We start from the raw sequence: 27,485 nt of genomic DNA, 5'->3' as shown, positions 1-27,485 counted from the left end.
GCAAACCGGTTGAGTTAATATGCTCTATGGATTTCTCGATACTCGTGTAAAATTTGAACGATTTTTTGGTCGCGGGAGCTATGCTATAGGATAGGATAGGCGAATAGCGGCATTGCATCGCTCGTGTCCAAGCATCGGACGACGCTTCAAGTTCAAGCAGTATATAAATGCGTGTCGGTGCGGGTTCTTCTAGTTAGTTTCGGGCAAAGTGTAATTTATTAAAGCTTTGTTCAAAGATTCATCAAAATGAAATTCTGCACTAAGACTGTATATAAAGTGACCCCATCGGAGCGTGGTGTGCCTTTTCAGTATATAGCAACATTTGTCGGTGAGCAAAAAAGCAGTTTATTTCGATAATATTAATAAATTAGGAAATTATATGTTATTAAGGACCTTATATGGATATAATATATCAAATTTTATACTTTGAAATAAGGTGCTTATAGGTGGAATTGATAATAAATCATTTTAAACAGATTTTTATAACCAAAGGCAAAAATGGTAAACAGTAATAAGACAATCAACATATTGCATGCAGTTTACCTGGTCAATAACCAGCTTATTGCTGTAGATGGAACCAACTCTTGTTTGACCCGAGGTGTGACCGAAAATGAGGTGATACATGTTGTGATAAAATCACCGATACGCGTTTAACTCGAAATGACCCATTACTAGCCAAATAGTGAAAATAATTAATTTCTGGTTTGTGGTTTTATCAAATTACAATAAAATGTCAAATTTATGAGCTATAAATTAAATTTATCATGTTTAATTAACTTTTCAATTGATGAGCTGCAAAAATTTATAAACTTAAATATACTACTTTCCTGCAAAGTATGTATCTTTCCTCCCAAAGCTAAAAATTTGTTGAAATTGGTTCATTTTTAAAAAATTGCAAAAAATTGATTTTTTGACCAATTTTAAAATAGATTTTGATAAAATTTTCAGGTAGCCTACCAAATTGCCTAGCTAGTGATCCTGTAAAGTTCAATAGCAAACATATAATTAAAATGATATATAAAATTCGCACTAAAAATTGGTATGAAAATTCAATCATTGTTATAGTTATATAACTATATTATATAACTCAAGGGCAAAATATAAATAACTCTGAAAAAGTTTCAAAACTTTTACCACACGTGTATGAAAAGTACAATTCTAAAACAAAACAAAAGTTAAGTTATCTAATTCGAATGAAGATGGCATTGAAATGCATTTATTTGCATAAATTCACATACTTTTTCAAAAATAATTTATATGTGCAATAATTATTGCAGAATTTAAAGTTTCCGCATTAGTCAATTATTCTCGTGCGAAACCAGGACAGATTGATAAAATTAGCTAAAATTTTTCAGTAATAAAGTAGATCTGTAGTTGATTTTGCAAATTGAATGATAAATGATTATTGCGCATGCGCGTCTTTACAATTGTTATGCATTGTGCCCAACTTTGCTCTAAAACAATATTTTTTATTTTTCATTTTTCATTTTTCAAAAGTTTAATATATGCAATTATTAAATTATACCATTATATATGATTACATTGTTACAGTTTTATTATATTTTATTACTCTACAAAAATGCCTTGGAATATAAATAATGTGTATTTAATTTGGTATTTTGTAACTAAACGCATCAAATCAATCAAAATTACAGTCCCTCCTGCTTATGTCGCTTGTCTACGATAAGAAATTATACGAATTTAACGAATTGGCTATTACAGGTTCCATTGTGATCGTCGTAACTGGAATGTTGTTTGGCTGGGCAACACCTTCTTTGCCGCAACTGCTGGATCCCAAATCGGAAATTAAGATGAGCACCTCGGACGGTTCATGGATGGCCGTGATGCCCTGCATAGGTGCCGTTATCGGTTGCTTTCTTGCCGCGAAGATAGTCGACAACATCGGACGGAAAAAGTCCATGCTGCTGGTGTCGCCGCTGTACTTCATTGCGTGGATTATGATTGCGTACTCCGGCAGCAAGTACATTTTTCACGCGGCGCGAATTCTCTCCGGCATTGCTGACGGCATAGCATTCACAACATTTCCAATGTATCTCGGGGAAATCGCCGATTCGAAAATACGCGGATTACTATGTTCCTCTATACCGATCACAACAGTTTTAGGCTTCATGTTGATAGCCATTGTTGGATCTATGTACAGTATCAAAGACGCTGCATTAATATCATCTGTACTTCCAATCGTACATTTTGTTCTGTTCAGTTTTATGCCAGAATCACCATATTATTTACTCATGAAAAACAAGCCTGAACAAGCGCAGAAAAGTTTAATCAAACTGCGCGGATATCAAAACGTCAGCGAAGAATTAGAGAGGTTTACAAAGAGTGTCAAGGAAGATGAAGAAAACAAAGGCAGTATTTGGGATTTGTTCAGTGTGGAAAGCAATCGTAAAGGCGTGTATATTGTGGTGGGACTGCGTGGATTACAACAATTCTGCGGGCCAATGGTGATCACTTTTTACGCTACGATTATATTTAACGAATCAAAATCGGATTTATCATCGACCACATGCACCAGTATATACTTCGGTATACAAGTGGTGTGTTCAATTATTTGCTCTTGTTTGGTCGATAAAATTGGCAGAAGACCATTGTTGATTTTATCAACAATTGGATCTTGTATAGCATTAGCTGTACAGGGAGGTTATTTTTATATTAAAGATACAACTGATTATGAATTGAAGGAGTATACTTGGGTACCGGTAGCTGCTTTGTTAACTTATGACGTTTTGTTTAATTTGGGTATTGGTACCATACCAGTAATGATGCTAGGCGAATTATTTCCGACTTCTGTGAAAGCCTTTGCTCTATGTTTGGCTGATATTTATTTCGGTGTCGTTGTTATTATTGCTACAAAATTTTTTCAGATTATGAATGATAACATGGGAATGTCAATTCCGTTCTTTGTGTTTTCTGGTTGTAGTGCAATAGCATTAGTTTATACAGTGTTCTGTATACCGGAAACAAAAGGTAAAACTTTAGAAGAAATTCAAGACTACTTCAAAGGTATTGATAAAAAACAAAATGTTGATATTGAAAGAACAAAAATTTAAATATTTAGATTAAGTAGTTTTAAAATATTTATTTTTGTATCATAATGAATTCTACAAAATTTATATAAACAGCAATATGTGTGAGTTTCCAAGAGAAAGCTTTATTTATTAAATTCATGATCGGAATCGAAATGATTTACTCATCGCATCCTCAAAGGCACAATTGAAACCTCACTAGACAAATCGTTTTATCATCCGTTTGATTTATTAGTATAGTACGTATATCGAGTCTTGAAAAGATCCTCTATAAAATATATTTCTCTGATTATCACTTGCACAATATCGTGTTCACAGGTTTCATCAATTTGCCCAAGCACCACATTCAAACTATTAGACTAAAGCGTATTCATTAACGATGAGTGCAATCATTGAGGCATCACCTAGTGTAATGCTCATGTTACAACCAGTATCATGGTCTGCATTCTCCGATCACCCGGTTGCCGAGTGGCAGAGTGGGTCTGTAGTTAGCTTTGACGAAGCCTTCGTGTTCATCGACGGGTGACTCGTCGGGAGTGATGGATTTTAGGTTACGGAAAGCCTTCAATTGCTCCGAGGACACCTCAATTGGTGTTTTGAAGACGATCCAGATAACACATTCGGAGCATGGTGGAGTTGTCAGTGAACCTTGGTAGGTCCAATAGGAGCTGTCGTTGGGGATCAAGTGTGCTGGGTCCAGCGGACTTGCAATCTTCGCACTTTGACCTTTGTGTTGAATTTGCGAAAACTTTGAGATAACTTTTGCCAATTCATTACTTGCTCTGCCAGGCTAAAAATAAAGCAACAGATTTATATTCAAAATTCTTGCAAGTTTGGTATTATAACACTATCAGTGGTTTTATCAATTCCGTTATCATTTTTTTTGTTTTGTCTGAGATGTTTTTGTAGGGTACGTATTTTCAAACAAATTTGATCACAAAATTTCATATTACAATAAGTAAAACATTAATATAACCTCACTTTTTGTAAAAATAGGTTAGAATTGTAACAACGCACTTGATCAACGTCTGTTTTTAAACACGTCTGTAATATTGTAGCCAGACGAATAAAACATTATTTAAATGAATAACCTTGATGAATATATCGTAATAAAAATATGACATGAATGTTTATTGTTTTTACCTTCAGAAAAACACCGAGCACACATAGGCCATCCGGATGTTTCGCAGCTTCCAGGAATGAGCTATATTTAGTATTCCAGTGTACCAAATGCAACTAAAAAGCAAACATATGCATTATTTTCTCATAATGCGTAATTATTTGCATTATTACCTCGCCAGCGAACTTTTGTCCTTGCACCGTATGCTCGGAGCCTTCATTGTCACTAACTCCCCAGTGACAATGGAACTGCTCCAGTTTATAATGCGCATCCAATGGACCACCGCATAATTCTTCAAATATAAAACACTATATTGGAACGCGAATGTTTAGAATTAATAATATATCTACGCCTACCAGAGCCAGTGCCATCGACGTTCACAACCCATGAGTGTCCCGAATTGGTGACGGTCTTCTCATTCTCGGGAATGTACTGCCACGAGAGTTTCTTCACTTGCAACATTTGTAAATCCGGTGGACAAATATCAACTGGGCTTTGTCTTGCTCCGCCGGCTGCTGGATAGCTTTTGGACCATGTCTCCGGACCTAAAAATCATTTACACTTGAGATATTCTCTATTGGTGGTCATATAAGGCGATGTGAGTGATCTAAGCGATCGCCCACTCAACATAACACAAACGCCCATCAGGTTGCTATAGATAGTATTGAATATAAACATGTTTACCGCAATAAATGTTTTGTATACATAGACATTATTTTACGGTGATTTTATTGTCAATAAATTGATCAATCAAATAAATCCCTCTTATTGTATTTACGCTTTACTTGGTATAAAAAAATAATTAAATTTTATTTGTTGCATGAATAAATGCATTAAGTGCTACTTTGCATCGCACATTGTTGACGCGTATGACGAATTGCAAAGTGCGAATGAAGGACTCATACATATTACATAAATCTATCAAATCTGCATGCTCAAACAAGGCACGCAATTCACTCGCTCAAGATGTGATTTAATTTGAACTTGGAATAGAACAACGCATTGTTATTACTTATTATGCACTTCGCATGCTCCATTTTGATGTCACGACGACTAAAATGTATTTTAGATACTCGTCAAAGGAAGTTGTCATTAAATAATTTCAAAAATTGCTGCTGTAATCAAAGTAATGAGATTTATATTGTGTTGTTATGCAACTGTTTGCACATTTTTCTCATTCAAGCATAGCATTATCTTAAATATATAATTATATGGGTTCAACTAAATCTAATTGGTTAGATTTTGGTCGGTGCTTATCTAACCAAGGTTTACAAACAAAATGTTGCATTCAGATCAGAGACGCACATCGCCTTTTTGCTTCAAAAGAAACTCAAAGCAAACCAGAGCGAATATCGATCGCGTTAAATTAGAATAGAAGTTGTGTAGTCAATCAATGTTAAGTCATCCGAATGATGAATCATGAAAGCGTGACATGTAGGTAAGGCAACAGGTAACACTCAACCCGACGAGACTACACGTGTGCACGTGCTAGTGCCGTTTTTATCCTCGATTGAAAAAAAATACCAAATTTTCACCTTTACAATAACAAAATGGCATATTTATGATCAAAGTAAATATTTACGCGTTTTATAAACTTGAAACATCTCAAAACTATATTTAGAATATCTCCGATTTTAATTCTGTCATTCGATGAGAATTTTGCTGAATTTGCTTTGATCTTTCATCGATTATATTGACTCGCCACATACGTTTGCACTTCAATGCTTTCACATCCAAAAATATTATGACATTAATCGTCATCATCTATCAAGCCATCAAATTTATTATTCTTTTGTTCTAGACCACAGTAGAATAATATGGGTTTAGAATTAGGAAATGACCTAGAATGCAATTATGCACAACAACAATGCTGTCTACTATAATATTCGTTTTGTGATAACGGTAAAGGTAATATGGAAATGTGAAAAATCAATGTGAGAATGACAGTTCTATTTTACTACCATGGTCACCCGCAATATCAAATTATGATTTCGTGGAAAATAATTATATAATTTTTATTTTTAGTATGGTAACACTATCAGTGTTTTATCAATTTTTTGATGTTTTATTTTTGACTTTTGAACTTCAAAATCAGCGAAATTTTGTTGTGAATATAATTAGACGTGTGATATGCTAAACGAACAATTATCATATGTGTGTGTTTTTTAGTAATAATCACGTGACGTTTGAATTTGTTTAAAGAAAGGTTACGCATAGGCAATAGAAAATAGAAAACAAGTTTAGGCGCGATGTGTAACTCTCAAAACCGGTGTCAAAAATGTAAATGCTTAGCATACGCTATGATTAAATCTTGCGGTTGAAACATTAGAAACTGTTTCGCATTTGAATGAGTAATTTTGTTGTTTTGACAAATTAAAAAACGCAAAAACGCAAAAAAAACTTACCATTATTTGTACAATATCCCCAATTCGATGACATTCTGAAATTTAAAATATTTAATTACTATTATTTGTTATTTTTTCGAGAGAGAAAAAAAAATAGCAAGCGTATATTATTTGATTAATGATGGTTTATTATTTGCGCATTAGCAGTGCGTTTAATTGTTGACAGACAACATGCATGTGATTTAATTACGATGAGCATGGAAAATTGCCGGTTGCACTTTTCAAATTACCATACTTCAAGGATACCGTATAATTTATGTTATTCACTCACTTACTTCTTTCACTTTTTGGTTGTTTTTTGTTTGCGCTGATGCACTTAGGATATTTAGGCACTAATTAAAGATTCGGAGACAAAATGACGATGGCAGCGCGCGCTCACCAGAGTTATCGACGCAGTTTCAACCTCAAGTTCAACAGCAGGAAAACAAATATTCGTTGGAGCGACCGCAGCACCGTGTCTATCAGCGTATCCTTTCCCTATCCGGACGAGGAGGATGTGAAAGTGTGCGAGCCGCCGGCCGTTGTATAAACGGATTGTGTTTGTGTGTGTCTGTGCGAATGCTAAGCAGTGTGCGATGCTCGCTATAAAAGCGATTGGTTGTTTTTCGTTGTCATAACTCCCTACCCAAGTTTAGCGCTACTTTATTCTAATCAAATTTGCGGCGGCACGTTGAGTTATAATAAGAAAAAATATATATATAGTTTTTCACAATTGCCCACTTGTTGTTTTACCTGCACGTTTTAAGGAATGCTTTGATGTGTTCAGGGTAATAATGCGCATTGATAACTAAACTAAATATGTTTTATATTATCAACGAAGGTGGAAGTTTCGCATTTTGTCATAAATTTGCATAACTATGAGTAAATATAGTTTGAATTGTTAAACATACTTGCGTTGCTTACAAGTGAATAAAATTTATAACTGGGAATAATATTGCAATTGTTTGGGATTTTCCTGATTGTTGGATATTTATCGATGTTATAGGTTTGTTATTTAAAAAAATGGTTTCAATGTTAAATACTAAAAGTAAAAATAAAATTAACATAACAAATAACCAGAAAAGTTGGGTATAACTTGAAAATTTCATGAAATTAATACAAATTCATGTGTAAAATATAATAAATATGGCTTTTCTTTGAGTATAACAACAAATTTAAAAAAAAGTTAATTAAAAGATTAAATAATATAATTAAATATTTATAAGTAGAATTTTCACTTTTAAAGAGCATTGTATATTTTTATTAACTATTCCTTAACTTTATTATTCACTTTATGTTATTTACTTTATTAACTTTTCACAATAAAATAAAATAAAAACAAATAAAATGTAATATTGTAATGAATTTATCAAATTTGTATTTATAGTGTTTGGTTCTACACTGTTAATATTAAAAATTCGTAATTTCTAGAAATTTTGTTCTGATACCAGTGCCGCGACTATATTTATTCAAATAAATTTAATTATAACCGGTTTTCAAATTCCTCTCAACTTTATTGGAGTGCAGGAAAAATTACAATCATTGTTGATTCGATGTAAATGTTATTCATTATGCACTATCTCAAATAGTAATAATTTAATGCAACAATAATAATAATAGCATTTGTTATTGTCAGTAAAAAGTATAACTGGTTATATAATATAAATACTAACACGAAATTATTTGAGTGTTGAATGGTTTTCCAATTGAATTAAAATTGTGAAACTACTTTCATTAATAGGAATGGTTCCAGGTAAGTATAATTTAAATTATAGACGTTATGAACTTATGAAATTGTGTTTCTCGATTTAATCAATTAATTACATGAATGTCAAAGTTGTTTCTACATCATGTAAAATTGCTGTTAAATTTTTATCTTTTTTAATTCTGTACTTACAGAGTTCACAGTTTAATTAAGTTCAAGATAATTATATAGATTTAACAAATCGTAAACAATTAAATTTATAGTAATAATTATTTTACTTTTATATTTAACTAATAACGACAATAATTAAAGATTAAAATTTGCGCTATCAAATACTGCTATTACCACTTCAATAAACAAATTAAAGTACGCATTTTATCAAAATTTGTTGCTGTTATTCAACAACAATCAAATTAGAACCGCCTTATTCAATACGTTTAATCCAATCTTCTCTCGGATCAGTGAACTAACTGGAGCAACTACATGTCCGATATTGTCACATCTGTCGATTAATCAACGTTTCAATCAAGTAATGAGGTTTAAAAATTGTGACGTCATTCAGTTTACCTCTTACCTCTTCAGTCTACCTCTTACACATTTAGTAGGTATCTAGATCACTGTGTGATAACTAAGATTCCTGCTCTACAGAAAACTTTGCGTTCGTTTAGGTTGATTTTAAGTAAGAAAATGTTAGAAAAACTTAATTATTTAATTTTTATGGATTTCATAGCTACAAACTGAGGTTAAAACCGATAAAAAAATTATTTTTGCCTGTTGCCCTCTAGTAGATAAAAATAAGGTATTGTGCCAAATAAATGCAAATTTTCATTTCAACAAAATACGAAACAGAAAATAATTTTTAAAACAAATTGATTAAATTATATGCAAAAATAAGTCAAAGATAAGAATGTATCAAGTATGTATATTACTGATGGTTCACCAACATATTAAATAAGTAATGCATATGATATCGCCTATCCGCATTGCCACTTATTTATGTTAATATCTCAAGGCCGGCACAATTTACACCACAACTAAAAATATTATCACTTATCGCCATAAACTTATATAATTTGCGTGTACATTCTAATATCTACCACACATTACATTATATGCGATGCATTCGTGTTAGATTTGTGCAAAACATATGAAATTAGAAAACAAATCAAACCAAACGTACCCATTTTGCACATGATGCTTGTAATTGTTGATGTAGTGGTTGTTGTTGTTTTTCAAGTTGAGATTCATTGTTATTCACTTAGAGGCGCACGTTACTTTTTCACCCTGCACTCGATGTTTTCAGCTACCTGTTGTCCTGTTGTCTAGAAGCGACTAAACCAAACCATGGCTTTTATTCCAGTTCTGCATTAAAATCTATATCGATTTTATACACCTCTAAATACACTAAAAATACGAATGCAATGTTTTAATGTTAACAAACAAAATGTCGCGTGTGGGGTTGTCAATAAAACAAATATTAATTTTGCTCCCAAAAGAAATAGAAAACATATAACTGTGTAAACCGATAGATTATTGTTATAAAAGTGAGTAATGTTTTAATTTGAATGTAAATGTGTTATCGCTTCACCAAACGGAACTTGTGGATCCGTTGACATTGACATGGTCAGGATGTTGCCAAGTGTAAATTAATTTGATGCAATAAGTTACTGCTTATATTTTCCTATTTGGGTGTGAAAAGTAGGTAATATTTATACAAATTAAATTCTAGAAGCATGTTTGTCTATCATGTCGAAAAATAAAACAAAATTTTGACGTAATTTAAAACCTTTAAGGTTAAATAATTTTTCTACTAAAGCGGCCAAGCCGTGAGTATAATCCATTATCTACGGGCATTATCTACGGACAGAACTTGCGCCTGCGCATTTGCCTAGAGCAGTACAAGATCGTATGAAATGCCATGCGTCAAACACGTTAAAGATACTGCTGCTTGATAAAGAGAGACAGTTAAATTCTCAAATAAATGTTATAAAAAGTTCTGTTTACAAACCATGTACTAATTATAAGTACATGGAAATTCAATTTACACATAATTACCAATACATAAAAAAAACTTTTTTCTTTTTTGAGCATTCTAGACAATAATAGTTTGTCACGGCAAATATTATTGATAGGAAAAGTATTAAATGTCAAATCAGAATAACGTAGTAAAGTTATTTGGGTTAAATGCTCAAAAGAATAAATAGTTCGAATGTTATATGTGAAACATTAATTTTACTTACATTTAATATGAACGTTTGTAAGTAGAGCTGGTCACTTGTATCAATATCATTTAGTAACTAAATGACATTCACTAAAAATGCAAATCGATTGATACATAGCGTGTCTAGATTTATAAAAGCGGGCTGAATAAATTGGTAAAGAACAATATCGTTGGAAATGTTCGTGCGATGGTAAAATTTCGATAATGACAGCGTACATGACATTATCCATGCAAACTGACGTGCGACATTGTCCGATATTTATTTAATTAACTAGCTTTATACATGACGTTATCCCATAAAGCTTAATGATTTTTGGATTGTTTGTTATGCTATTTGTCCATCTTTTGAGTATTAATTACTGTCTGATTATTGGAATATTATAAATTATAGTACATACTTGGAGCATTATTAAGTTAGTTTGAGAGTATATTAATCAATTGAGTGTTTAAAAACGTTTAGGCACGTGCTGCTTACGCTATTTTTTCTACTTCCTTTCTATTTCCACGTTTAGTCTTTGTATTTTAAGTTTTGTATTTTAAAAAGTCACCCCGTGTCTAAAACCCGTGAAAAAAGTACTTTAGTCACGGCCTTGATCGTAAAGTACCACTTTTTGTGCCTCAAAATCATGGAAAAACTGGCGCTTTAAGGGTGAAAGTAGAAAAATTAATTTTTACCATTAAATTATAAATATTGAGTAAAACTACATATATGTTGATACACTTCCACTCATGTTACGCCATTAGCAAATACATACGAGTAAAATGCGATGTCCATCTGTGCTGCTAAAAATATTATATATTTTGTTTTTTATTTTTTGAAAAAATAAATTGTGTTTAAAATATTGGTATAATCATATCTAGTTCGGTTCACTAATCTAACTTAAATTACTAAATTACAATTGAAACGCTAGAAAATTACCTTGGGTTGTACGTGTCCGCAACAAGAGCACAAATTAAAGTCACGATTCTCATTGTCATAACGCGCTCATTATCACTTCATCACGAATTGTAATATGCCGTGCGATGCGCAGTAAAAATAGTACGGTTTTCGAAATATACGATCTATACAAGCATACTCCTAAAAGAAATTGTAAAGTATACCACGTGCAATATTAAAAAATAACCATAAGAGTTAATAAACATTTTGCTAAATAATTTAAGTGTGTTTACGTATTCTTTAAATTTCAATATAATAATCTGGGTGCTTTAAGATTAGTAACGGAAGTAAATATTATAGAGAAATTAGTAATGGGTTTACGTTAGTACTGTAACTTTGAAGCCAGGTGTTTGTTTACGATTATTTTTGCGTAAAAAATACTGAACCAATTTTGGTCTTGGTATTTTTCTGTTAAAAAATATTAAAATATTAAAATGAGGGATGAAAATTGGTATGGAAATTTAATCATACTTATAGTTATATAAATCGAACAGATATAGCATTATTAACATTTTTAATTTTTAATACGAGTTTAAGTCTATTAACAGAGTCCAAGAAACAAGAAAATAATTAGTTGCAAATGTACAGCTGGTATATCATTTTTATAGTTATGACCATGGTAACATCAATAATTTAAATGAATGGTTTTCAAAACGGTGCAAGACTCTTTCTCTATAACTCAAATAAAGTTGTGTTAGTTACACCATTTATAACACTAGAACGGCTGCACCAATTTTTCTGTATTTTAATTTGTTTTTGTACAAAACTAACTTTTGCTCGCGACTTCGTCCCGGTAGTGTTTAATAAAAATGTAATTCGTTTTAACTCTCTTGTTCTAAACATAATATATGTCAATTCAATCAGTAAGATTCGTAATTTTATTTTAAAGAAATTAATTATATAAACAATTGCTAATAATGCACTTCCCGTCATCTCGGATTCAACTATTTAACTATAACTAAGATTGAATCTCAATGACAACTTTTATCTTATAGAAAAGCGCTGTCTTTAGGGTTTCCCGACAATTATTCAAATTTTACTGGCCGCAAAAACCATCCTTGGACTTTAATGAACATTTTAAAAAAAGAATTGGTCAAATTTTTATATTATAGATAAGATATGCACTATAAAACTATAAAAAATAGCTTAGGCCAGCTAGTATATTATATATCATAACTGAACATAATTAAAAATATGTTTACTATTTGTACATATAGATGTAAACTTTTATTTTTTAGATTTCAGTATAAAAGTTATCGCTTTTAGAAAAATTAGGATTGATGTTATAATAAAACTTTTTACATTATGCTACTGGATTAAGCCATATCTACATACTATACACGTAGATTATAGATAGTATCTTTCTTTAGTTTTCGAATAAAAGCTGTCACAATGAGCATACGTGATTGTCCATTGTACCACCTAAATGAAATTGTGCATTTGCCGTATAATAATAAAATTGTTATTGTTGTATCATCAATGATTATGGTACTGTTACGGAGATGATATGTACCTACTACCAACCTTTAGACATCATAAGCTAATGTAGCCAGCAGGAAAATTAAGACCAGCGGGTGTTCAAGTTCAATACGATCGTGATTCCACTGCATCACACATCATTGAAAAATTACTTCATTACTGTGCATTAAAAGATTCGCACTGGTTCGCACGCAACAGAAGTCCGCAATCGAATCGATCGGTGGTTAATTCAGACGTAATGAAAATCGAAGCGTGGAATCAAATTGAACGATAACGTTTAGCATGCGGTTCAATAATGGTTATGATAACTTTTTCTTTTTGTTTGATTTGTTATTATGTTCGATTCTGATTTCTTATTTGCACTTGAAAGCGCTATGAACGAAAGCTGTGCGACTTAAAAGTGAAATAGTTTACTTCATAAAGTAAAGACGATCATGGGATTTAATATTGAGTTTAAATCAAAGTTCGGAGAATGCGAGTGGAGACGTTTGGTGACAAAACAAAATTGTTGGATTTCAAAAGATTTATTGTTGTAGGTGACATTACAGTTGTAAAGTATTCCAGTTTCTTGATAAATGAAAAATAAGAGAATTAAAGGTAAAAAATTGCAGTTTATTTTTATGGCATTTCTAAAAGATATAGAAATTTTCAGAAATGTAATAACTTTTTATTGGAGTAGCTTTAGAGAGTTTCGGATCCACGTACTCAACTGATAAAGGGACTGAGATTTTAACTTGATGCAAGGCAATTTGGTTGTGTTTTAAATCTATAATATAAAAATGAATCGCAAATTATGTTGGTAAGCGCATAACTCAACAACGTTGAGACCAATTTGGCCAATTCGTTTTTAAAATGTTCGTTGAAGTCCAATGATGGTTTTTACGGCGAGAAAAATTCGAATAATTCCCGGGAAAACCCTAAAGGCAGCCCTTTTCTATAGGACAAAAGGTGGCATTGAGATTCAATCATAGTTATAGTTAAATAGTTGAATCCGAGATGGCGCGCTGAAGTGCATTATTAGCAATTTTTTATATAATTAATTTCTTTAAAATAAAATTGCGAATCTTATTGATAGAATTGACACATACTATGCCTAGAACAAGAGAGTAAAAACGAATTACATTTATCTAAGTAAAGTTAAGTAAACACTTACTGTACGCTATACCCTCACAATATCGCTGTATTTCAAGAATTACATTTATATTAAACACTACCGGAAATATATATTTTGGAATTTTGCAAATCTAATCGAAACCAATATCAAAATATGAAATATTGAAAAAATTAATCTAGTTTATGTGAAACTAACACAAAATAGTCATTACCTCAAATATTTTGAAACTTGCATAAAGAAATTTTAAAATGTTATTTCTTGTATTTACACTTTTACACAAACGAATTAGGTGAAAAAATTGCGTAGGGAATATGTGTAATGGATACAGGTATGTTGATTTGGTATTCAAAATACAATGTATTGAGACGTGCAATACGCATGTAATAATAAATAGATCTTGTTGAATGCAGGCCTTTTCTACATGTATTCTTCATGGAACAGTTTTTTCTTTATGATCAACATTTACAGCCGGAACGCTGGAAACAACAAAGGCACCAATCGACGATTGAACGTTTAAACAAGAATCCAGTGAACAATGCCTTCCTGGTGATTTAGCAACTATGAGTGCCGATTATAATGTTGCGCCAGGGCGTAAAGCTTCTTCAGTAGTGAACTTGTAATAACCGCCGCTTCATGCCGCCAAGACGCTGCAATGACGATAGCAAAAGGTTGGCATTTTAGTTGAATTACTCTGGAATCTTAATTACTCATCGAAATCCGCTCGCCGCAACGGGATTCGTGCTTTACAATAAACTTCGATGATCACTACCAGTCGGCGCACATAATATCGCACCATGTGCCGTGTGCGAAGCATGAAAATCTTCTTTCAATAGATTTCCGTCGCGGAATTCATAAAAGCAATCTGTTGTTCGATCGGCCGTGGCAGTGTTTTTGATTTTCCAAAACTATGATGAGAAATGCATACATTCCAATGGCGGAATATTATCCCATCGCTTATTCATAACCAGTAAAATGCTTTTAGCTTTTCGTTTATATCTAGAGAACGCAAATAACTAATACTAACAAATATTTGCAATATTTTACTATGGAGAATGCAGAAATGTAATTAGGTTTTACTCTCTTGTTTTAGACATAGTACTGTATGTGTCAATTCTATCAATAAGATTCGCAATTTTATTTTAAAGAAATTAATTATATAAAAAATTGCTAATAATGCACTTCAGCGCGCCATCTTGGATTCAACTATAACTATGATTTACTATAACTATAACTACTACTATAACTATGATTGAATCGCAATGCCAACTTTTATCCAATAGAAAAATTCTGTTTTTAGGATTTTTCCGGTAATTATTACTTAAACGAACATTTAAAAAAAAGAATTGGCCAAATTGGTCTAGGCGTTGTTGAGTTATGCACTTTTAAACAGATTTTGCGATTCATTTTTATATTATAGATTTATTGATTAAAGTGTCACTTATTGTGTGTTGACACCCTAGAAAAAGTGGCACTTTAAAGGAAGAAGATGAAAACAATATAGAGTTTTATAATAAATTGTTGAAAATTGAACAATTTATGTGATATTCCTCTTCTAATCCTATTTATTCATTAAATATCTATGCTTAATTTGAGTAAACAAATAAATAAGTCAGTAAAAACAACACGTAAGTAAAATATAGTACAAATTAACACGTATATAAACAGAAGCCAGTGCCGCCGGTTAAAATGCATTCAAATGTAACGTTAAAACATTAAATTTGTTGATGGCATGTTGGTGCATTAACCGGCGGCAATCAAACACTTTAAAAATATTCATTAGAGTTATAATCTTTAATTAGGTTTTTAATTAGACTTATATAGTAGTCTCTGTTAATAATAAATTGAGTGATAATGTTAATGGTTGACTCGATGCGCTATGGCAGGTATATGATACAGATATGCGCGGTGGTCCGCGGCGTCGCGGTTCTGACCCGCGCACGGCGCTAATGCATACTCATATCAAGCGCATTGGAAGTAAGGTAGCGCGCTGCGGACATAAATACGCACCGATAGATAGTTAAGGCCGGCGAGAAGAAAAGAAGGAAACGTTTTACGTTTACGCACGGCCGCCGTGTCGCTTACATAAGCGATGTGGCCGTGTGTGTGTGGATGGAGTGGAATAAGGCACCACCGAAGAAGGAAGGAGCGGTGCGGAGTCGAGGCGGAGGAGCCGAAGAAATGAGGCGCGCGAGAGTAGCGAGTATGCACGGCACATGTAGATTGACAGTGGCAGTGGCCAAGATCATGCCATCCAGCTTACCACTTCTTAACATTCAGCACACGTTGGTCATCTTCAGTAGGCCTTAAGCATCTCCGCGAAGAAGCGAACCGTCCGAGTCGCAAGTCGCGCGCTTTGCGAACTCGTCGTGCTGATCTCCGCGCGCGCGCGCTCGTTCACCTCTCAAAGTGAAAGATTACGGCGTGATGTGAACGTGTGAGACTGTGTGCGTGTATGTACTGCACTTGGAAATCCGCAAGGTGAAAACTCATTTGCTTAACCCACGCGAAAAACAAGCCAGAAATGAGGCCGTGCAGAACGAAATTCAAATACCGTTTATTTGGCTGCGGCTGCTAAAATCTTTGCGACGCTTACACCGTTGAATAAATGCCTTCAATTTTTTGCAAATGTAGGTTTACGACGCTCGTAAACACGACGCACAGCAAAGCACATAAACAATCAGCAACGGAGACGAGGAGTTAAATTAGAAAAGCGTCGCACGGTTTGCCGTGGGTATGTGCGGTAAATTAATCGCGCCGATTAAACTGTTAGTGATGAATTAATAAATAATCAATATGTAAAACGCGCGATCATTATGTAAGCAAATCTAACACACCAAATCAATTGCCAACCAACCAAAAGACACATTTAAATGTAACACGCTCGAACTGTACTTTTAATCAATATTGTGATCGTCAACGTCGTACCTGAATTGTGCAATATATCTACTTAAGAAGAAAAAGAAAAAGAAAAAAAAAACGAAAAACGAGATTCTAGGCTAAAATTTATAATTTTAAATATTATGTTCCTGCCTCTGAAGGAGTACATCCAAATGACAAATGAAGCATCGTCTGATGGTTACCTATCGCCACGAGAATCATCCCCAGCGAGTACTTACACTTCGGAATCCGGCATGTCATCACAGCTCTACATGCCTAACTGCTATAATAAATCCACCGATGATTACTGGAGCCAGCGCCCGCAACACTACGGCGAAAACAATAATCTCTATAATTATAACAATAACAACAATAATTATAACGATAACAATACGAAATACAAAGCTCAATCAAGTTCAAACATGAACTACCACCAGCAGGACTATTACAAGTCATCCTATGACACCGCCGGTTCCAAGTACAAGAAGGACGTGAAGAAGTGTGTGAGTGTGGCGGCGCCGCAACCGGATGTGGTGAAGAAGCGGCGGTTGGCCGCCAACGCCAGGGAACGCCGACGGATGAATAGTTTGAATGATGCATTCGATCGCCTGCGGGATGTTGTGCCGTCGCTGGGCAACGATCGCAAGTTGTCCAAGTTCGAGACGCTGCAAATGGCGCAGACGTACATTTCGGCGCTGCACGAATTGCTGGAGCGCGATTGAGACTTTCACGCGCGCCCGCCGTACATGGAAACGTGATGATGAGATGATGACCGGCCAAGGAAATTTCGTAAGTGTGCCAATTGGGCAGAGTCGCCGCGCCGCGCGCGCGACACAGAAATATGGTTAACGTTCACCTCGAAAAAATCATCGACTTGACTTTATTCCGGTGCATGCATTCATTTTTTAATGCAGAAAGAGAAAGAGTAAGAGAGCTTTTGCGATGTGAGGACGTTGTGAAGCTTTGTTCGTTAGGAAAAAATGTGATTTCTCTTTGGAGATGCAATCAATCTTATGTGCAATATTTTCTGTTCGTTATGTTATATAGTTTAAGGCAATTTTTAGTTGGGATAAGTGCAATAGTTAATTTTAAATGACGTTAGTTTCTAAAACGTTTACTTAAGTTTTTTTAGAGAAAATGAATCAGAATAATAAATATCTAAGTTTAATTGTAAATAACTCTCTGTGCAATAATTAGATTTACAAAATTTTCATATTATGAGATTAAAAAGTTAATTCAAAATCTAATCATGAAGGAAAATTGCTTTTTGCATTAACCGTTTTTGAGTAATTAATTAAAAACTGGGACATGTAAGGGCGCCGCGAGTATTTCGATGGACATTCACTTTAATTAAATTTTAAATGAAACACATCAAATTTACTTTGGATTCATGAGTTTGTCATAGTTTTACTGTTATAAAAGTCATTAATTAAAACTATGAAAGTAAACATAGTAGGTAAATGAAAATTGTAGAAAATGTAATATTCAAATGATTGTTGTCGGTCATATCAATTAATATCATCACTCTGTTTCCTATCAAACAACATGACTGACTTACGAGTATGCGAATGCTTAAATGTAAAATAGCCGCTCATAATTTAAATTTAAATTTACGATATTACTTACGGTAATCCGGCCTGTGCGTGTGCTCCAACTATAAAAGTATTCATATTAGGAGTATTTATTGACCATTTCCAATGAACCAATAAATCATCGAAACGAAGATAGAAAATGTAGTCATCTAGTCTTTTATGGCTTTTTATTTTGTTTACGATGAAATGCGAAGAACGTATGTGCAATATTTTAAGACGCGATTAAGTCGTAATGTGCTGATTAGTATCATAAACTTTTCGACTCTGTGCAATATTTACAAGAATTAATTTACAATGTTTAATTTAATTAGGATGTAAAAGGCAATTATGCATGACTGAAATCACTTCGAGTGCGCGTCCGCACGACGATTTCTTAATTAAAACTAGTTTTAGTTTTTGATCTACACCACGATACACATTCCGTGTCGATGAGCGTAAAATCGATTAATGTAATTTGTATTCATTTCTCGGCCACATTCAACTCGAATTATAAAGAAAATAACAGTTGACTCATGTATTAACATTAATCATTCGATAATATGGACAGCATGATTGAGACTTAAAACTGTATTAGAATCAGTTTTTTCTGTATTATTTTTTGAGTTATAGACAAATGACTAGCAAACGAATTGATATTAAGAGTTTTGACGATGATCAACATTGAAAACTGTTTGAAATCGTCGGTAGCTCGGTGTATCTATGCATAATATAATTAGTAGGTGCTAGAGAAACTCAGTTAATTACAAGTAGTAATCATCGTCATTAAATGTAATTAAAACGCACAATAAATGTCAATTTATTAATATGTATACGAATCCGACAAGTTTGTTGCGCTATGTATGAACATTAGCGGTTTCTCCGGTTAAACAAAATTAGTATTAATTTAATACCAAATTTGTTACGAATAAAACTATTAATGTTTGCAAAACAATTTGTTTCTTGATTGAATAATTACCAACTTTGGAGTTGGAGAAATAATGCAGAGGAAAGCCGATAGTAAAATTAATGAATTGCAAAAAACATGCGGCGATATTGAATTTAAATATGTTTAATATTTATTGCGAAAACAAATTAGTGAATAGATATGTTTGGAGTTTCATATTCACTTCTTATTGTTTAGTAAAGATGAAACTTGAATTTAGCCACCGCAAGTCAACAATTAAATAATTTATTAAATGATTAGTTTTGTGTTCCTTTGTGTATAATTTGTAATTAAATATTATTGTCTTCTTACTCTATTATGACGCGAGAATAATTGTGACAAGCAATTAGTTACTAATTAAGTACTTCTTCATTCTTATTACACACAAAAACAGAATCCCCATTGCTTTTAACTTTATATGCGATAGTATATTACTCGACAACTTTTTCTAATTTAATTTTTGCGTATTATTTAAAGTTTATTATAAAAAACAAAAATTATTGTAAAAATACTTTCGGCATAATAAATTAATAACTAAATCGCATCTTTTAACGCGTCACGCAAGTACTAAATATAATAACTTTTGTATGATTAAGTTAACAATTTTAATTGATTGTAATATTTATTTATATTAATATAAGTTTAATATTTATGATATAATTATCTAATACTTAATTATTATATTCTCTGATAGTTATTGTAATAGTTGTTTCTTACATTCTGTTATTCTTGTTATTGTTTTATACTTATGTATCTCATGAATGTGCAATATTTTTATTATGTTAGTTGAAATATATATTTATTATAAAAACATATTTACACAGTTAATTATTATTAGGATAAATGCAAAATGCGTATTGGTATTCATTATGAAATTGCTGACCTATCCATTAACCTCCAGTTAAATTTAATTTTTAAAATTTTAACTTTTCGAAAAATGCATCGGAAATTTCAAAATTTTTCTATGAGAACGGTAAGTAAAATTAAAATTTTAATAAAGTATTGTGAAATACGCGCAAATAAAATGTTTGATACTTTTTGATGTGTGTTTATTACGAAATATTGGGGTCTGAAAACAAAAAAAAACTTTATTTTTAATATTAACCTTAACCTTAAAAACTGGTAGGTCTTTCCCGTCCAATATGATTTATATTAATGAACTGTCTATTAACGTGTTCAGCTTCGTAATTGATTCGGGCTCAATTATAGTTTAATCACTTTAATAACCCGAAAACGTATTTGCACGTTGTCCGCTGTACCAATGGCCGCCTCTGTTATGATGTCGAACAAAAGGTGTTTCTGACGAATTCACCTGCTAATGAATGTGTTTTGTAGCGCATTACATCACGATTAAGACCAAAGAGACAGCAGGTGTGTATTATTCTCGGACGGACCGACGGTCGACCAGCGTTGCTTCTTCTTCTTCTTCTTCAGCGTCGACGTTTTGCTACCGATTTTCTATTGCCATGTCCGCATTACATCCAATGAATTAGGTGTAGCTACACGTTGTAGATTTACAGTGCGTATTGGCACAAGCACACAGTCAGCGCCCAGTCGCTGGAACGATGGGCGATACAAAGACGGGTGCCGTTATTGGAGAATTCGGTAAAATACAAAAAGCTAATCACAGGCGAACGCGATATAAAAGCGCTGCGTTGCATTAATTACTCTTCCGTATCTATTCATTTGTTGGGTTGCTTTGTGTGCGTCAGCTGAATAATTTGCACTATTGGTTCACACGTGCGTGCGCTTTTTGCACATCAACGTAATTTGTCGTGAAAATGTTTGACTGCCACATCAATATTCCCAAAGGGTATTTATTGTGGCTGAATATAATACTATATTCATAAAGCGGTGTAACGGATGTAAGATGCCAATCAATTTTAAGAATATTATGAGGTAAATACTTGTATTGCACAACTATTATCAGTTTCCTTGGAGGTAGTATTGGTTAAACGGTATATGAGATATTTTATAGAATTTGCACATTTGTATTGTTGTTGTGAAACTCTAAAATTGATTTTTTTTACCAGAAAAACATGAGAAGAACTAATCAGCAATAAAGCTTACCAAATTATTTTTATTTTTAATAAATTACAGCCATTCTTTAATTTAGGAACAGAAATTTTTGGGAATCGAAGTGTGAAAACAGTGTTTAAAGAAAATTACAAGATCTGCAAATCTTATGACTTAATTAATAATAAAACTAGTTTTAGCTTGCGACTTCGTCCCGGTGGTGTTTAATAATAATGTAAATCCTTTTTACTCGCTTGTTCTAGACATAATATGTGTCAATTCAATCAATAAGATTCGCAATTTTATTTTAAAGAAATTAATTATATGAAGTATTGCTAATGCAATAAATGCACTTCAGCGCGCCATCTCGGACTCAACTATTTAACTATATAACGGGCTGTTTTTAGGGTTTTCTCGGCCATTATTAAATTTTTTCTTGCCGTAAAAACCATCTTTGGACTTTAACGAACATTTAAAAAAAGAATTGGCCAAATTGGTCTAAGCGTAGTTGAGTTATGCGCTTACCAACACATTTTGCGATTAATTTTTATATTATAGTCTAATCAATTAGTTGAATACTACAAAAAATACTACTTTAATCTTTGACCAAAATTATTGCAAATTTCTCAATATTAAAATACGTATTTTGACTACATTACAAGAGCAATATGTTTGTATTCTTCCTGTTAATACAAACACACACACTTTACTAGTGCGTAAAATACTTTTTAATACACTAGTTAAATAAACTCCTATTAAACATGAATTTGTACAATGTAGTTTGGGATTATCCCGACCGTTTTAACAAGCATTTCTAAACTAAACATAAAATAGCCGTTTCCGTTGGTAGAATATATATTGCTTGGTCTAAAACTAACATTTTCCATCTATTAGATGTGTGCGGCTTGCAGGCATTACAAATGTTTGTAAGGTACAAGCGTTATTTAACAGCTTCCTTTGCCGAGCGCGCCCATAAAGACGAACACGCGAGAATATCTTTGAATGCGATTTCAATTACATCGATTTTAACTTTGGTGGTCCGATTGAAAGTTCACCCAATGAAATTATCCATCGTTTAGGCCGATATTCTTTGAAATCGGAGAATGCACGTTCACGAGTAATTTGCTTTAAGTCATGTCACGACGTAGTCACTTTGTCGTCGAATGTTGTAAAAAGCCGGAATTTTTGCGCTGAAAGTGCATGAGTTGCGCGATTGTAACATAAAGTGACAAGCACGAAAGAATCGTCATCCAAGCGACGACAAGGGCAGGTTAAAAAATGTTTCACGACCAGCTTCAATGCGAAAATAACAATGCGTGGCGAATATCGTCTGAAGTCTTCAAGTTCGATCGAAAATTGTTATTATCTACCAAATGATATAAGATTAATTCTTCCTTATTGATTTCCTCTATAGTTTACTATAGAATATTGTATTATGCGAATGCGTTTTTCAATTACGAAGCGAACAAAGCATAAATACCAAATGAACTCGCATACACAGCATTCATTGTTTATTAGCATTATTTCATTAACCATCATTTACCGCTTTATGAATCGATCTAGCATAACGACTTCGAATGGAATTTTACTGATATAAATTGTTTCTACGTGTATGCATCGCATCATCGGATTAGATTGAACTCGCTCAATGGTCTCAACTGATTTACGCCGCGTGTGCAACTTAACGAAACAGTATCGGCGATTTTTTCGCATTGCAACAATTTAATCGTATTAAGACTTTCATTCCACAGCTTGTAACCTCTTTCTTCTCAGCGATAATTCCGATTATAACGAAGTAAGTAAGTATCTCAATGGTTTCATATAATTTGATGATGCTTTTTTAGTTGCAAAGTGGAGCAATAATATAGGATGTAAAATCGTCTGGTTATGGCTTTGCCTTATGGTGGGAATTGTGAACAAGGAGTGGTAATAGACTGAAAATTAGTATTAAGATTACACACTTGTTTTGACAAATTACGCTTCAGATTTTCACAGGCACTAAAAAATTCAGAATATAAGTGAAATATATAATAATTGTATTGTGAATATGTAAAAACACAAAATGAGTTAAAACGAGCACTATATGTTTAAACGTTACTTTTTGACGTTAGTTAGTACTAACAGTGTAAAATATTTGAAATGTGAAATATATTCCATATTACGCGTGCAAAATGTGGCTTTTAGATACGCAGAGTTAAAAATTGAATATGATGGTCTGTTGTAAATAATTATTTTGTACAGTAAAGTTTAAGTTCTGTTCTTGTGCAAGTACGAAATTTTTTTGTGCAAAACGAAAGTGAAATTATTACAAATTAAGTTTTATTCTCTAAATAAATTGATTAAAATTAATAAAAACCTAATAATTGATTTATGCAATAAATCCAAATTTTATGATGCACTATTTTATGCTTTAGTGGTTTTTACATCCTGTAGCGTGAGGTAAGTATCTCGTCAGCGGCAAAAAAGCGACTCCTTTAATTGGAAAAAAGTTCTCACCGATTTCAGCCAGCAAAGCGGCGGACACTTAGCAACAATAGGACTACTTAATTTGCTGTTGGGAACTATTCTTGATAGTAAGGTATTTTACAATGTGTTAGCTTTTTTTCCTAATTTTATCAATTTGACGATTTACACGCCATTTTTTATAATGGAATTCTCAAGTGGGCCATTGAACATGAAAGAATATCGACGCTTGTCTTTTGTGTCTGTACAAGGACGAATTCGGTGGGATAATGCATAAGCATGTAATAAATTCCTTTGAAAGTTGAATATTTAACCTGAAAGACTGTAATGGCAAAAAAATAAGAACTACAAATATTAAGCATTACGTTTGTAGGTTATGCAATTTCTTATATCCTGTTTTGTATTTAGGTTTTGGAATAGTTTATTAAAGCGGAGTTAATCAACTCTATGAAACAACATTAATTAATTAATTCGCTATCATGTCTTGTATTATTGCAAGTGGATCCTTTTACGTTGATGTAGGCAACCAAATTTACGCGTAAACTAATTATCATGCAAGACAAAATAAATATATAAAATTATTTATATTATAATATTGTGTCCTACCATTTGGTTATACATTTTTTTGTTAAAACAGAAACCCACAAAAAATTCTTATATTTATCTCCATATAATACAACATAATTCACTGAGTAATATTAAGTTATTAACTACATTTTAACTTTTTTTATGTTTTGTAATTTGTTGGAATAAATTTTAGATCAAGACTATCCACTTCATTAACTCTAAAACCATAATTTTTAAATCAACGAACATTTAATAGCCTCTAATAAATATTGAGATTTGTATTTATTCCACGCTCGTAAATATTGATGAATTCATCCCAATTAGAATAAAATTTGTCAATATCTAATTACTTAAATTTGTCACCAAAATAAATAAATGTAAATTTGAGTTCTCTCTGTGAGAACCAAATAAAAAGCAAATTTATTCTCACTTCCTAAGTAGCAATTAAATCATCGCAACGAAATAATCAATATTTATAAATTTAAAACTATTTTGATTGTCCATTCGCTAAACTACTAGTCTATGCAGTGCATGTGAGCGTGAGAATGGTTTCACTCGGCGACGCATTTGATTTGATAGCATTCAAAATATTTACGATAAAATCAAATCGTAACAAATCAAAAAATCAACATGCAGAGCCGCTACCTGATTTAGTCTCCCGTGTGACAAACTCTCCCACAGTATTAATACCAGCCGAAATAAATAAAAGGCATTTATCTTGTGTAATTAATTTATTCATTGTTCGATGACTTCGTTTCGATTTGACAAATAACAGTTGGAGTTTGCATGGTAAAGTCAAAAATCAGAAGCTCACACACTTGATATTACACTCAGAATTCTCGAAGTGGAAGATTGGAGTGAGTGGAGCGTGTGCTTTCGACCAATTGGCCGGACATGAAATTCACAGGCAATCCACAACTCTAATTGGCATATTATCATTCATCTAACACGTCGTTTCTGTTATTGTTTATGTCATTCGACTAAATCATATCAGCGCCGCTGCGTCACAGCGCCGGTTTATTGCTAGCAATCAACCGCAAATTTGCATTCGCTCGGTAATACTCTATTAAACTAGTGTGGATGTTTATGAATGTGAATGTGGCAGTGGGCAGATGATGTAGAAAACAGAAATTTATATTCTTCCTAACGACTGTTTGCATAGTCAAACGTATACGTATTATAAATCATAATTTAAATCAATATTCTCCATTTTAATTAAGAAAAAAATCTTAACGTACATTATTTTTACTGCTACATTTTAATTCAGAAGATTTGACTTAAATTATCACGTAAAATAATTGAAACAAAAGTAAAAATGCAAAATTTTCAAAAAAATTGTTGTTAATAATTGAATTTAGCTAATCTAAATGTGATTAAACTTTATACTTCTATTTTTTACTACCTTAATAATAATAAAAAGCACATTTATTTAAAATACTTTGTATTTCTGATATTTTTTAATGTATTAATGGTTTTTATTAATAAAAAATAATGAATGATTAATTTAGTAATGAATTAATCTTCTAATAACTTTCTACGTGAATTTTTCTTCATAATTTTATTTAAATACATATTAATTTAAATGCCAATTATGCATGTATAATTATTTTCTTTTCATTTCGCTTCTCGGCACAAATTATATATATTCAGTTGGCACACGACTCGGCGGATTCAATTTGAAAAGAAGACGACCCGGCAGATTAACGCTAATAATACTTTGAAAACTTTCAGCGCACTAACAAATCTACACTGTAAGTACGCTCGACGAAATAATCACGTCTAACGGAACGCTGGACCATAAAGCAGCGATGGCCGCGCGGTCGTCTTAGCTCTCCGCGTATGCGTACGCGTGCATTATTCGATGAAGCATCATTTGCGCACGGCTATGGCTCCAAACGCGCGCGTTCTTTACCATTCTGAATCCAGCGATGCCGGCGAGTTGGAAAAAGGTAACAATTTAACAGCGCCAAATATGTATAAATATTTTTGTTGATTGTTTTGATTATTACATGCGGTAGCATCGTCCTCTGCGCGCATTTGTAACAAATTGATTAAATTGCTTGCGCATCAAAATTACTGAACTTATATAACTAGGCGGCAAAAAGCGGCGCGCGTTCGACAACCTGCCTGACGAGTTGGGAGTTAGATGTATGCGACCGATGTGCGAGGATTTAATGTGGCTGCTGAAACCATTTAATCAATGAAGCACTGCAATTAGGTAGTTTAGGATGAGCTTGAGCACGTGTGATTTGTTTTTTCATGATAAATTTAATGTCAGTGGAGTTTTTTTTAGGTAATTGTTGAGTACAATAAGAAATCTACGTTAATTTGATGAGAAATAAGCGAATTTTTAATGTTGGAAAAAGCCATGAAAATTTCTCTTAAGAGCGGGCAATTAGGCTTTTAATTAATTCTTAATATTAATTTTTGGCTTTAATATTTTTATAAATTATACGATGGACAGAAAAAATTATTTTGTAAAATGTACATTGTATTTTATAATCATTGCAATTACCATCAATTTTTTTCATTTTTTCGAGTGTAATACCTTTGTAATAATTAATTAAAACTGTTTGGCTTTTCCACCAACAGGAATTCTTCACAAATTCAAAAATTCTAAAAGCAAAAAGAATATATTTATAAAATTTTAATAAATGCGTATTAATATTCAAAAAAATAAAATCAATGAATATTTGAATGAATAAAATTTAAAAACTTTAGTAAAATATTCTAAACATTACACTTCACCAATAAATATTTCGAATATTTGTAATATTTATAAGCAATGTGCAGTTAAACACGCAAAAGAAACACAGTAATTAATGCGGTAATTAATTATACCAACATCATTAGTTGACACGTCGAAAGAAATAAATTTCACATTTAAACAGTTTTTATGTAACTTTTTAATGCTCTGCCAGCTTTCCGCACCGCATACGAATATAGGCGTATTGCGCAGAATATACAATGTATTGATAAAACGCAATATAAATCAAAGTGCACTGCGTATGTGCGCCTCATTCATAAATATTTCAGTCGAA

General features: G+C 32.6%; 3 protein-coding genes across 6 annotated transcripts; 2 read left to right on the top strand and 1 right to left on the bottom strand.

Annotated features, from left to right (window-relative positions):
• Positions 1-208: 208 nt before the first annotated feature.
• LOC135794224 (facilitated trehalose transporter Tret1-like) lies at positions 209-3,711 on the top strand. The gene is made up of 2 exons (XM_065305426.1): positions 209-328; positions 1,723-3,711. The coding sequence occupies exons 1-2, from the start codon at positions 247-249 to the stop codon at positions 3,069-3,071; spliced, it is 1,431 nt and encodes a 476-aa protein (XP_065161498.1). The 5' UTR covers positions 209-246; the 3' UTR covers positions 3,072-3,711.
• On the bottom strand, positions 3,086-9,557 carry CAH1 (carbonic anhydrase 1). Of its 4 annotated transcripts, none has more exons than XM_065305428.1 (6): positions 9,437-9,557; positions 6,573-6,607; positions 4,524-4,712; positions 4,341-4,459; positions 4,191-4,283; positions 3,086-3,837 (listed from the first exon to the last, which is right to left on the bottom strand). In XM_065305428.1, exons 1-6 carry the CDS (start codon positions 9,502-9,504, stop codon positions 3,481-3,483), a joined length of 861 nt encoding a protein of 286 aa, XP_065161500.1. In that variant the 5' UTR covers positions 9,505-9,557; the 3' UTR covers positions 3,086-3,480. The 4 variants fall into 4 exon arrangements, with proteins under 4 accessions (XP_065161500.1, XP_065161504.1, XP_065161503.1 ...); XM_065305432.1 differs by lacking the exon at positions 9,437-9,557 and adding an exon at positions 7,305-7,323; XM_065305431.1 differs by lacking the exon at positions 9,437-9,557 and adding an exon at positions 6,844-7,246.
• Positions 9,558-16,257: 6,700 nt separating this feature from the next.
• LOC135793773 (basic helix-loop-helix transcription factor amos-like) lies at positions 16,258-20,213 on the top strand. The gene has a single exon (XM_065304857.1). The coding sequence runs from the start codon at positions 17,028-17,030 to the stop codon at positions 17,604-17,606; it is 579 nt and encodes a 192-aa protein (XP_065160929.1). The 5' UTR covers positions 16,258-17,027; the 3' UTR covers positions 17,607-20,213.
• Positions 20,214-27,485: the final 7,272 nt, after the last annotated feature.

Source organism: Atheta coriaria, unplaced genomic scaffold, assembly GCF_025399875.1.
Source record: "Atheta coriaria isolate IRGN ID8LTWV9N9 unplaced genomic scaffold, Caltech_Dcor_3.1 hic_scaffold_6_pilon, whole genome shotgun sequence".
Taxonomy (NCBI): domain Eukaryota; kingdom Metazoa; phylum Arthropoda; class Insecta; order Coleoptera; family Staphylinidae; genus Dalotia; species Dalotia coriaria.
The sequence above is the reverse complement of the archived record's forward strand: the minus strand, read 5'-3'. Positions and strand labels throughout refer to the sequence as shown.

What these genes read in the sequence shown, in the direction of transcription:
- LOC135794224 (XM_065305426.1), top strand. Translation starts at nt 247, where the DNA reads ATGAAATTCTGCACTAAGACTGTATATAAAGTGACCCCATCGGAGCGT. An exon ending in GTATATAGCAACATTTGTCG is followed by an intron (nt 329 to 1,722) that starts GTGAGCAAAAAA and finishes TGGCTATTACAG; the next exon opens with GTTCCATTGTGATCGTCGTA.
- CAH1 (XM_065305428.1), bottom strand. Translation starts at nt 9,504, where the DNA reads ATGAATCTCAACTTGAAAAACAACAACAACCACTACATCAACAATTAC. An exon ending in CGTCGATGGCACTGGCTCTG is followed by an intron (nt 4,460 to 4,523) that starts GTAGGCGTAGAT and finishes TTATATTTGAAG; the next exon opens with AATTATGCGGTGGTCCATTG. An exon ending in TGCTCGGTGTTTTTCTGAAG is followed by an intron (nt 3,838 to 4,190) that starts GTAAAAACAATA and finishes CTTTATTTTTAG; the next exon opens with CCTGGCAGAGCAAGTAATGA.
- LOC135793773 (XM_065304857.1), top strand. Translation starts at nt 17,028, where the DNA reads ATGTTCCTGCCTCTGAAGGAGTACATCCAAATGACAAATGAAGCATCG.